General features: G+C 43.6%; 1 protein-coding gene across 1 annotated transcript in view; it reads left to right on the plus strand.

Moving 5' to 3' along the window:
• LOC134066506 (voltage-dependent L-type calcium channel subunit beta-2-like) overlaps positions 1-10,000 on the plus strand; it is a 38,982-nt gene that overhangs the window by 4,293 nt on the left and 24,689 nt on the right. Inside the window, exons 5-7 of the mRNA XM_062521867.1 lie at positions 914-1,080; positions 5,083-5,163; positions 7,170-7,228. Of these exons, the coding sequence (XP_062377851.1) occupies positions 914-1,080; positions 5,083-5,163; positions 7,170-7,228 (307 nt within the window). The remainder of the gene's footprint in view (positions 1-913; positions 1,081-5,082; positions 5,164-7,169; positions 7,229-10,000) is intronic.

Below are 10,000 nucleotides of genomic sequence, written 5' to 3' on the forward strand. Positions count from 1 at the left end.
CAAGATTGGACATGATTCACATTTTCATTTTTACTGTTCACACTGTAATTTAGTTACATGTTGGTCATTCTAGCAGGGTACTGTTTGCACTTGGTTACAGACCATGTAATTGCGATACGAAAAGGAAAAGACAGCACGGCATAGCACAAAGGGGGAAAAAGTAGAAATGTGAACATCGGACAATCTCCTCCTTAGGAACAACATGCAGTGTTGCAGGAATTACAGTGCAGTCTCCTTAGGAAAAACATGCAGTGTTGCAGGAATTACAGTGCAGTCTTTCTGCACCTGCTGTCTGTTTGGACCATTTTGTATGTAAAGACTTATGCTATGAACTAATGGCTAAATGTTGTGGGGGGTGAGACTATTCAACAGAGACCCATTATAATACATTTTGATCAGCATGACATAAGCAACTGACATTGTAGGAAACAGCAGAGCGTTGTACATAATATAATATAATATAATATAATAATCATTTCCATGGATGTACCAAAACATTTGCAACTTGTTCAAGGATCTAAGAAACTGTTTTTCTGATGTGCCCAAGTGACACAATGATGTGAAGATTAAACGGGTAGTTTTGAGAATTTCAATTCTGATTTGAGAAATGAGGGAGATCTACGAACACACACAGATGCATACACACTCATTCACATACACACCTGCTCATACACACAAACAGACACGCACACTTCCTCTGAATAATTATTTTTGATAGGTTTGCCCCATTGATGATGTACTTTACGTGTGTGTGCTCATCTTCATATGATAAAATGTAACACAGATTCATTTTGAAATATTCCACTGCAGTCCCAAGGATCTCCACTCACGCCGTGGCATTGCCATGTGTGTGATGCATAACTGTGAGTGTGTGTGTGTGTGTGTGTGTGTGTGTGTGTGTGTGTGTGTGCAGCCCTGGACATTGACATCACAGAGTTAGAATTTGAGGAGATTGATGCCCCTCCCCCTCAGCGTTCCCCGAAGACCAATCAGAACTCAGCTCCACCCACTCAGAGGACCAATCATAACTCAGCCCCGCCCCCTTTAGCCAGAGAGAAACGAATGCCCTTCTTTAAGAAGGTAACATGGATACACTTACTATCGACCGTAACCAAAATACACTTCCTCTTGCTCTGTGCCGACTGTAACCACGGATACACTTCCGCTTCCTCTGTGTCGACTGTAACCACGGATACGCTTCCTATCGCTCTGTGTGGAACGTTCACCTGCCTGAAAACTGCTCTTGCCACTGCAATCCCACTTTCACTCACACACACACACACACACACACACATCTGTTCTCGCTGTAATACACACACAGAGATAGATAAATAGATAGATAGATTTATTTATTGCTACACAACCATGTTAGCTAAGTAGCTCAACTACACAGAATACAATAACTACACACCACTCTCTCTGTAACACACACACACATCACCACTCTCTCTGTAACACACACACACACACATCACCAGTCTCTCTGCTACACACACACACACGTACATCACCACTCTTTGTAACACAGACACACACCATGGCTCTCTTTCTCTCTCTCTCACACACACACACACACACCACTGTTGACTCTGTCACACACACACACACACACATACGCTGTACAGTGCTGTACACTCTCTGGGCTTGTCATCAGGTTGTCCAGTACTGAAGCCTAGTTCATGTCTGTACTCACACACACACACACACACGCGTGCATGTCTGTACTCACCCATACTCACACTCCCCTTCCTTGTCTCCCTCCTCCTCCTCCATCTCCACTCCTGCCCCCTCCTCCTCTCCTTTCTTCTCCTATTCTCTCCTCCTCTCCTCTCTTCTCCTATTCTCTCCCCCTCGCCCTCGCCCTCCTCCATCTCTCCTCCTCCTCCTCTCTCCCAGCCAAGCAGAAGCAGAAGTCGGTAAGTTCTATCTGCTTGCCCCCCCCCCCCCCCCCCCTCTACTACTGCTGTACCTGGGAGTGTAGGTGTCTATTCATGCATGCTTGGCTTTCCTTGGTCTAGTCCCTGGACTGTCCTAGAGGCCCTTTAGACACAGTGCAACAATGTCAGTGAGTGTAGCCATCAGAGTAGCGGTTTCCATTAGAGTGTAGCCGTTAGAGTGTAGGGTGTAGCCGTTAGAGTGTAGAGTGGAGCCATTAGAGTGTAGCCATTAGAGTGTAGGGTGTAGCCATTAGAGTGTAGGGTGTAGCCATTAGAGTGTAGGGTGTAGCCATTAGAGTGTAGAGTGGAGCCATTAGAGTGTAGGGTGTAGCCATTAGAGTGTAGAGTGTAGCCATTAGAGTGTAGGGTGTAGCCATTAGAGTGTAGAGTGGAGCCATTAGAGTGTAGAGTGTAGCCATTAGAGTGTAGCCATTAGAGTGTAGCCATTAGAGTGTAGAGTGGAGCTATTAGAGTGTAGGGTGAAGCCATTAGAGTAGCAGTTTCCATTAGAGTGTAGCCATTAGAGTGTAGAGTGGAGCCATTAGAGTGTAGAGTGGAGCCATTAGAGTGTAGCCATTAGAGTGTAGAGTGTAGCCATTACAGTGTAGGGTGTAGCCATTAGAGTGTAGAGTGGAGCCATTAGAGTGTAGGGTGGAGCCATTAGAGTGTAGAGTGTAGCCATTAGAGTGTAGCCATTAGAGTGTAGAGTGTAGCCATTAGAGTGTAGAGTGTAGCCATTAGAGTGTAGCCATTAGAGTGTAGAGTGTAGCCATTAGAGTGTAGCCATTAGAGTGTAGGGTGTAGCCATTAGAGTGTAGAGTGTAGCCATTAGAGTGGAGTATGTTCTAAGTGATATGTGTTATAGGCTACATTTTATTTTGAGGTAATGCCTTAACTGTGTAAAGCACATTGTGTCTACCAGGGGTATGAAATGCGCTATATAAATAAATTGCCTTGCCTTGCCTTGCCTTGGAGCCATTAGAGTGTAGGGTGTAGCCATTAGAGTGTAGAGTGTAGCCATTAGAGTGTAGGGTGGAGCCATTAGAGTGTAGCCATTAGAGTGTAGAGTGTAGCCATTAGAGTGTAGGGTGTAGCCATTAGAGTGTAGAGTGGAGCCATTAGAGTGTAGGGTGGAGCTTGTTTAAAGTTTGTTGCAGAGCGTTCCAGGTGCTAGGGGCATCGAAAAGAAATGCAGCTTTGCCAAGCTCCGAGTGCACACTAGGGACCCTGAGAGTGAGCCAGTTTCTAGTTTGGTAGGATCCAACGTTCCATTGCAATAAGGAGGAGATATAGGGCGGTAGTTTACCACTAATTGCTTTAAAAACAAACAAGTGCCAATGGAAACTGCGCCTCGAAGAAAGAGAGGGCCAGCCAACCTTACTGTAAAGAGTGCAGTGGTGTGTATTATAGCTTTCACCAGTGATGAATCTAAGGGCAGAATGATAGACAGTCTAATTGCTTTAAAATAGATGCTGTTGCATCTCATGATGGAGCAGAGTGTAGCCATGCATGCTGTAGCCATGATGGAGCAGCCATGATGCAGCAGAGTGTAGCCATGATGCAGCAGAGTGTAGCCATGATGGAGCAGAGTGATGCAGCAGAGTGTAGCCATGATGGAGCAGAGTGTAGCCATGATGGAGCAGAGTGTAGCCATGATGCAGCAGAGTGTAGCCATGATGCAGCAGAGTGTAGCCATGATGGAGCAGAGTGATGCAGCAGAGTGTAGCCATGATGGAGCAGAGTGATGCAGCAGAGTGTAGCCATGATGGAGCAGAGTGATGCAGCAGAGTGTGGCCATGATGGAGCAGAGTGATGCAGCAGTGTAGCCATGATGCAGCAGAGTGTAGCCATGATGGAGCAGAGTGATGCAGCAGAGTGTAGCCATGATGCAGCAGAGTGTAGCCATGATGCAGCAGAGTGTAGCCATGATGGAGCAGATGGCGTAGCCATGATGCAGCAGAGTGTAGCCATGATGCAGCAGAGTGTAGCCATGATGGAGCAGAGTGATGCAGCAGAGTGTAGCCATGATGGAGCAGAGTGTAGCCATGATGGAGCAGATGGCGTAGCCATGATGGAGCAGAGTGTAGCCATGATGGAGCAGATGGCGTAGCCATGATGGAGCAGAGTGTAGCCATGATGGAGCAGATGGCGTAGTCATGATGCAGCAGAGTGTAGCCATGATGGAGCAGATGGCGTAGCCATGATGGAGCAGATGGCGTAGCCATGATGCAGCAGAGTGTAGCCATGATGCAGCAGAGTGTAGCCATGATGCAGCAGAGTGTAGCCATGATGCAGCAGCCAAAGCTCAGGACTGTTGAACTCTGACAATGGTGTGCTAACTGTGTTGTTCTGAAGGGCCTTTCAGTGGAAGAGTTTGCTATGTGTGCGCATGTGTGTTTATGTCCCTCAAGAAGTTTCTAGAAGCTGAGTTTGCTATGTGTGCGCAATGCGCATGTGTGTTTATGTCCCTCAAGAAGTTTCTAGAAGCTGAGTTTGCTATGTGTGTGCATGTGTGTTTATGTCCCTCAAGAAGTTTCTAGAAGCTGAAGTTGCTATGTGTGCATGTGCAGCGCAACATCTCAAGGCAACATCAGATCATCTCCTGTAGTGTGTGTCATCAGATCGTCTCCTGTAGTGTGTGTCATCAGATCATCTCATGTAGTGTGTGTCATCAGATCATCTCATGTAGTGTGTGTCATCAGATCATCTCATGTAGTGTGTGTCCTCCATGTGTCATGTACCCCAGGGTTACCGACCCCATGCTGCTCACCCTCTAGTACACACACACACACACACACACACACACACACACACACACACACACACACACACATCTACACTAATGTGGAGGATAAAGTATATGATCATAAGTTTAGGATAAAGTTTAGGTTCTTTAAAGTTTAGGATAAAGTTTACGATCTGTATTGTAGTTGTGCTGTGCTGTAATGTTAACTAATTCATTTTTTTCTGTGCGTATGTCTGTGTCCTTCTGTACGTGTGTTATGTGCTTCCTGTTGTGTGTTTGTGTGTGTGGGTGGGGGGGTGTATGGGTGTGCTTGCTCTTTTATGTATGTGTCTGTGTGTGTGTGTGTGTGTGTGTGTGTGTGTGTGTGTGTGTGTGTGTGTGTATGTGTGTGTGTGACAGTCAGAGCACATTCCTCCTTATGATGTTGTTCCTTCCATGAGGCCAGTGGTGCTGGTGGGGCCGTCACTCAAAGGTTATGAGGTAAAGCACACACACACCTCACACACCTCACAAACACACACACACAGATGTTCACAAGTCATTTGTTGCAAGTCCAAGTCAAGTCTCCAGTCGTTGAGCTCGAGTCCAAGTCAAGTCTCAAGTCTCTTGCCATCTGATCTGTCCCTAGTGCTGTATTGTTAAATGCTCAAAGCACAGGGTTCTCATCTGATCTGTCCCTAGTGCTGTATTGTTAAATGCTCAAAGCACAGGGTTCTCATCTGATCTGTCCCTAGTGCTGTATTGTTAAATGCTCAAAGCACAGGGTTCTCAAGTGTTGATGTTACTTGTGTTCTTGCACTAGGGTCACCGGCTATGTACAGTAGGCTATACAATATACACATTGTAATGGTTGGATATCCCATGGTGTAGCAGTGCAAGAATATATGTACGAGGTACTAGAATATTTTATTCTCATTGAGCTCAATGCAATTCAAACCAGCTAATAGGCGAACTGAAATAAAACCATGCCAATCTCTTTGTATGGTGAAGGTTGTGTTGATGTGGGGTTATTTTAATTCCAAAGGCCAAGGGGACTTTATCAGGGTGCATAGTGTCCTGGAACCATGACTGGCATAACAAAAAAAATCTGCTAGCCTCTATGGGAATGTTAACACATAGGGTTAACATAAGCTTTCCAATACTTATGACACCTGTTTTTAAGGAAAACATATATTTATTTACAATACATTAGGCTATTAATTCACAAAGAAAATGTATGTCTTTAAAGGTTGACTATTTCCTCATTTGTTTTTCATTTAAGATGATTAAGATGATTTTATATTGTCAACTTTAGTATGTGTTCCAATACTTTTGGAGGGGACTGTATGTTATAGCCCACATGTGTACATCAAGGTAGCCTAATTAAGCTACTGTAGGCCTATATTTTAGCCCACATGTGTACATCAAGGTAGCCTAATTAAGCTACTGTAGGCCTATATTTTAGCCCACATGTGTACATCAAGGTAGCCTAATTAAGCTACTGTAGGCCTATATTTTAGCCCACATGTGTACATCAAGGTAGCCTAATTAAGCTACTGTAGGCCTATATTTTCTGAGCTACTGTATGTTGGGTAGGTGATTGTTTTGTAAATTACAAAGTAGCTTCTAATATAGCAAACTACTTTTGTGAAATGTATATAACTTAGCTTGCTACATTTTGTCTTTAGTTAGCTTTTGTGTAGTTAAGCTTCATTTAATATAGAGTAGCTGGTAACTTTCAAAACTGGATCACTCACGAACAGCTTATTGTACAGCGGGCTCTCCGTATTCGGTAAGGTCTGCTGAATTATTTTGATAGGCTATATGGTTTTCATTCAACCAAAAGTTTGTGAGATATTCCACCGCATATCATTTTGATCAGGCAAGTAGGCTAACATTGTTTAGAAAATATAAAATCAAATTGAAAAAAAATGATGAGATTACCGCATTCATCCGATCTGGCTATTTCACGGTCAGCTTGACCGCACTCTTTCTGTTTGCACATTGATGGTTGCAGGGAGGATATCACCTATTTCGGAGTTTTACCCGGATACAACTAATGCTATTTTTTGATTGGATGACGGGTGACTGTTTATCATTTGATTGGCTGGTGAGCTGGGCTTCTGCACCCTGCGAGATATTCTCTCACATGCCCACGCCTCTTCCAATAATTGTGCAAATTCACGTTTTATTTTTGCTGCATGAGAAATGCAATGTCTCAAAAAAGCAATCATTATACAGAATGAAATACGTTGTCACGAGTCACGAAGCTCGAGTCCGAGTCAAGTCTGAAGTCTTTTTAGTCAAGTCTGGTCACTGTTTTTAGCAACTTAAGTGCGACACGAGTCCGAGTCTCAGACTCGAGTCCCCATCTCTGACACACACACAGACAAACACAAACACACACACACACTGTTTCCTCTCTCTGTGATTTCCATATTCATATTTTACATGTGTGTGTACCAGGGCTTGTTAGGTGAGCAGAGCATGTTTTCTCATTTTTGCAGGTTACTGATATGATGCAGAAAGCACTTTTTGATTTTTTAAAACACAGATTTGAAGGACGGTGAGTAATGACGTGGGGGTAGGGTGTGTGTGTGTGTGTGTGAGATTGAGTGTGTGTGTGTGTGTGTGTGTGTGTGTGTGTGTGTGTGTGTGTATGAGTGTATTTGTGTGTATGTGTGTGTTTGTGTGAGTGTATGTACAGTGGGTACGGGTTGAGAATGCACCTTCTCCCGCGGGACTCCCGAAGAGATCCCGCAGGCTGTCAAGCCGATTTTTTTCGAGGCTAAGGCAATGTACCCAAACAACCACCAGGTGGCAGAAAGTTTCATCCCGCATTTCAAAATGATGAAGACCGCATATCCGTCAATAGTCGACTCCTTAATCTCATTTAATCATTACAATGAAGGTGATGACTGGCGAAAATATTCAAACGACGTTTCAATGAACCATTGTTGAAATGAATGAAAATGGTTATAGAAAATCGCCTACAGCCTAACGCCGACACAGCTGATTCTTTGATTGATTAAGCTGTTTTGATGTAGGGGATGGGTAAACTGGCGCGCTACAAACATGTTACCAATCAAATGTAATATTAGTAGGACTAGCCTACTTAGACACTTTAGTCATAGGCAACGTTGCCATGTTAATTTGGCCTAGAAGTGCTTGCTTGTGGTGGCGCTCCTGTCCGCTGCTTCTCCCGAATTGTGTGGCAAATTTGTCAGCAATCAGCTTAAATGTCAAATCATATTTATTTATCTTTGTCGCCATGGTATTGGGGGAAACGCGGAGAAACGAGACGGTCAGTCCTCGTATTTTTTCTCCGCGTTTCGTTATAAGAAATATATAGGTAATAGTTAGTCTTCTTCCGTATTGAACAGAACACAAAGAAATCGCTAAACATATAGCCTACAACCAAATGACACTTTAATGCAGCGTTTCTCAAACTATGGGCCGCGAAACGTGGAGACTGCTGCTGGTCCGCGAGACATGGAGTGAAATTAGGTCCGGTGATCTGATAATGTGCTGCGCAATTGACCAAGCAACCGCGGACCGACAGGAAAAGAAAGCAAACGTTGCTGCTATCGGGAGGAAATGCTTGCTAATTTTATGTGTTTAAACATAGAGCCATAATTAGGTGTGTCTGTTATTATGATAATTTTCGAGCATAACTGCTTGTCCATAGCTCAGTGACAGGTGTTAATAGCCTTGCCATAAGCACTGCTGTGGAATGCAGGTGCTTCTTTTATTATGCGGTTAGAGCATAAGCGCTTACTCATATAGACCAGGGGTCTTCAACCTTTTTCAGCCCAAGGACCCCTTGGCTGTGAGAGAGACTGAGCACGGACCCCCACACCTGGCACACCTCAAATCATGCCTATCATTTGAACCGTCAGTCATTAGTGCCTACATGCATGCACGTACGCGGACGCACACACACGAACGCACACATTCTAAACATAAGTTATTATTAACAGGGGGGTAACTGCTTTATACAACTCGTTTCTGATAATTCTTTACATAGTGTTGCATAAACTCGCCCTATAATAGAATGAATGTCACAAGGGTCAACTAAGGTGGATATGTAAGGGATAATCAACGACGCACCGTGCGTTTCTAGGAAAATAATGCACGTTTTAAGTGTTAATAAGGTCCCGACGCCACAGGCATTATTGCAGTGCATTATTTTCCTATAAACGCACGGCGCGGAGTTGATTATCCCCTTTATACCACTGCTACTATCATTTTCGTTTATATTGCCGCTGTCTTAGATACAATGTGTTTACCGTTACATTCACATTGGCGAATTAATATTCAAGTGTGAGAAGCTCCGCTTTAACCCTCTCTGGTGGTATAAATTCAGCTAAATTCAGGCAAAGCTTCATTTGCTCAACCTGATACAGACAGAGAGCCTCTGCATCTTGTGTAAATATAACTTGTCTTACACAAGGAAACACAAACACACAAGATTATCGTTATCGTTTCATTTTGATGGTATGACATCGCGGAGAACGTTGGATTAATGAATTCACTCAGAACGCCTTGACCCCCGGTTGAAGACCCATATATAGACTATAACTCAGGGACAGGTGCAAAACCACCAACTGGGATGGATCGAAGGGCAAGCAAGCACTGCCACACAACGTGAAGGCCTTTGTGTTGTCAACACTAAACAGAAAGTTTCCTACGATGGGGAGAAGTGGCCGCAAGGACTGCATCGATAAGATCAACGAATGCCTTTGCAAGCCCCGAAACCCCGGTGATACATTTTCTTTCCTTTAATTCAATAAAAAATGTTTATCTTGAAGAACTTTTCCGAGGTTGTCTTGTCTACCAAATCCTAAACTTAAATAGCGTAAACATTCACATAGGCGATTAACTTTTCTTTTCAGCAGACATCGCAAACATAAGATAAAATGTTAGGCAGCCCTTCCTCCATATCGTAGTAGGCTTATAGGCAATTTATTAGAGGGGTCAAAAAAACTCATAAAGTAGGCTAGCCTGCTACTTTTTCCAGACTAAATGTGTCACTTTAGTGATTGGCTCTTTCAAATGCAAATGAGGTGGATGGGCTTTTGAATGGGCCTGCTGCAGGTGAGAGGACAAATCCTAAGAATTTGTTGTTTTTACAAAGTTCCATTATCATTGGCATATTCTCTTAAAACAATACATAAGTTTAGAGCGAACGTTTCAACTATGTTTGCCATGGTAGACAAAAACACTCAAATAAAACAATAGCCTAAAAAATAACTGTAGTGCGTAATGGACACGGCTCTGTATCCTAAATAATTTTCGAGGTTCGCCATTTGGTAAAAAGCCAGGTCTATATATAGAG

Source organism: Sardina pilchardus, chromosome 19 (assembly GCF_963854185.1).
Source record: "Sardina pilchardus chromosome 19, fSarPil1.1, whole genome shotgun sequence".
Lineage (NCBI taxonomy): Eukaryota > Metazoa > Chordata > Actinopteri > Clupeiformes > Clupeidae > Sardina > Sardina pilchardus.